At 42.0% G+C, this 2,865-nt stretch overlaps 1 protein-coding gene across 1 annotated transcript in view; it reads right to left on the bottom strand.

The window, feature by feature from the left end:
* Nucleotides 1–450: 450 nt before the first annotated feature.
* The window catches only part of Nusap1 (nucleolar and spindle associated protein 1), a 32,443-nt gene continuing 30,028 nt past the window's right edge, over nt 451–2,865 (bottom strand). Inside the window, exons 7-8 of the mRNA XM_012513961.2 lie at nt 943–1,051; nt 451–511 (exon numbers count right to left, since the gene is read on the bottom strand). Coding sequence (XP_012369415.1) covers nt 451–511; nt 943–1,051 — 170 coding nt within the window. The remainder of the gene's footprint in view (nt 512–942; nt 1,052–2,865) is intronic.

Below are 2,865 nucleotides of genomic sequence, written 5' to 3' on the forward strand. Positions count from 1 at the left end.
TTGGTGAGTGAATTAAAATCCTATACTCTATGTATTTTAAGTGAGAAATCTACTCTTAGATGTTAAAGTTAGAAGTCAAGCTCACACTCAGAGTCTGGAAAAAGTGCTGGAACTACAATGACACTTAGGTTACTTAACTTTTTTTTCTGGATCAGATTAGGCAAAAAGAAAAAGCCCAGGACCAAATTACCTATCTTAACAGAGTAACATTGGCATGAAGGCCTTGGTGAAGGCCAGGTGTAAGCCAGGAGCCATCTACTTGCATGCCAGGGTTGGGAGGGTCACATGCAAGACCAGTGCCCCGAATCTGCCTCATCCCAGTCACCTGTGGTGCCTCAGAAACAGTGATATTTGGCCTCTCTTCAGACCCACTGACTTTTACTAGAGTCCAGTGCTGGCCTGGGCATTGTATGTGTAGAAAGCTCTATAAAGGAAGACATGAATTGTCCCTTAAAGATTCATGTGCTGTGGACACTTGTTCCACAAGAGTGCCAGTGAGAAGTGGGAAAACCTTTAAGAAGAAAGATGTCATTAGGTCACAAGCAGCATCGTTCTGGGAGGGACCAGTGTCCAGCTCCTGGCTGCTGTCTGAGGCCACCCATGTGTGTGGCCGCTTCCTCACATGCCACCCCACTCTTGAAAATGCTCACCCTGCAGGGTGCCGTCTACCACATAAAGACACAGCACCAACTGTGGGGTCCAGAACTGGGAGCCAAGATCAATCTGTTTCTTTTTTCTTTATTGGTGGAACTAGGGATTGAACTCATCAATCTGTTTCTTCATAAAGTCCTTATTTTTTCATAGCAACACAAAATGGACTAAGACATTACACTTCTAACCTCCTGGAACCTCACTGTCACTAAGATTCTGCCCTTAAGCATCGATTCTGCATATTACCCTTTTAAAACAGAAAAATTACACAGTGGATGAGTGTGTCCTTACCTGGTCTGGATAGGAGGTTGTTTGTAAGTTTTCTTATGGAAACTTACTCTGCTCACATGTTCATTCAGAGAATTATTTTCTTTAGATTGCCCCCATGGTTTCAACTTTCCTAGGTTAAGACAAAGATAGTTTTAATATTCTTTCAGTTATATTTCCAAATTTACAGCAATCATCTGTGGCTACCTGATTCCTACATCTGCCATTGTATTGTTACTATTGTATTTTTGTCTTTTTGAGGCACGATTTCACTATGCTGTTCAGGCTGTCCTTGAACTCACTTTGTAGCCTAAGCTAGCCTCGAACTCGCAGCAATTCCCCTGCCTCAGCCTCCGGAGTGCTAAGATTACAGGCATATGCCATCACAGCCAGCTTTTGTTACTACTTTAATTCCACATTATAAGAGATAAAAATTTTTTAATGGGCCCATATTTCTTAACCACTCTAATAAGCCCCTATTCGCAGAACTAGCTGGATCATATAAATACAGATTATAAAATGACTCATAGCAGAGAGAAGGTACTAAGAGATAACTGCTAAACAAGTTTTCCTCACTTACAGGTCCTGGTCTTGAGAAGTCATAAGGCCATAAATAACTATAAGAAGGAACAGGAGTAGTAAAGTGGGGTTATCAGATGCAGGCTGGGATAGACAGTTCAGGACAGAGAATGAACCCCTGATCCCAGGCCATGGGAGATCAAGGGAGAGATTCCTGGGAGGTAGGAATAAAAGCACACAGCTTCTCAATGCGGGGTGCCTATGTGTATGGGCACCAACCACTCTTGCAAGACTACGGATTCAAGCCTTTCACTGCCTCTGATTTTTGGGGGTCTGGAAAAGTAAACTCATTCCTACTGCATTCCACATATATATAAGCCAGATTTTCCCCCTAAGAATAAAAATGTGTCATTTTTAAGTCCTTAGTCACAGAAAAAAAAAAAAAAAAATCTCTTTTTTTCCCTGTTGTGTCTTGTTTGGAGACAGGGTCTCACTATGCAGTTTAGGCTGGCCTTGCACTTTGTGGCAAGCCACCTGCCTCAGCCCCCATCCTGCTGGGATGTGCACCACCATGCCCTGGTTTTTTTTTTCCTGGTTCTGGAGACTGAGTGCAAGGTCTCATTCAGCCTCACTCTGGAAACTGAACACATGCTACGGAACCTTTGTATTACTAAGCTCTCTCCCCAGCCCTGAAACAAAATATAAATATTTTAAAAATCCAATTACACAGGACATTGAAAGAAGCCATTAGAGGGGCACAGCACCTGTCTGACAAGTGCAAGGTCCCGAGTTTGATTTCTAGCACACACGCACATATACACACAGAGAAGCCACTACAGCCAATTACTTTATCCCAGGATTGCATAACTTACATCTTAAGGTAGGATTTTAGCTATGCAGATTGTGATTACTGTCATTGTTTACATTTGGAATGGATTTTATTGGAATTAAAACAGTGAACATAGGTAGCAATTCTCATTTCTGGGCATTTACCCAAAACATGTATTTTTAATTTCAGTAATGGAGATGGAACCCAGGGCCTTTTTACTGAGCTACCTCGCAAGCCCTCTTAATTTTTATTTTGAAACCGTCTTGCTAAGTCACTAAGATGTCCAGCTTGGCTTAACTGCATCCTCCTATCTAAGCTTCCCAGGACACCGGGAAGGCGTACACTACCACATCATACTCCATACAGCACTGTTTACAATACTAGTGAGTTATGGAATTATCCTGGCAGATGAATGGACAGACGAGAAAATATGGCACATATATACACAATAAATACTTTTTGGCCTTAATTTCAACACCATGGATGGTACTGGAGAACATCATGCTAAGGAAAATAGCCAGTCACAAAAAGATAAATACTACATTCCCTCAAGAAATGGTTGAATTGGGCTGGTGAGACGGCTCAGTGGTCTAAAGCAC

Source organism: Octodon degus, unplaced genomic scaffold (assembly GCF_000260255.1).
Source record: "Octodon degus isolate 3935 unplaced genomic scaffold, OctDeg1.0 scaffold00002, whole genome shotgun sequence".
Classification (NCBI taxonomy): Eukaryota; Metazoa; Chordata; class Mammalia; order Rodentia; family Octodontidae; genus Octodon; species Octodon degus.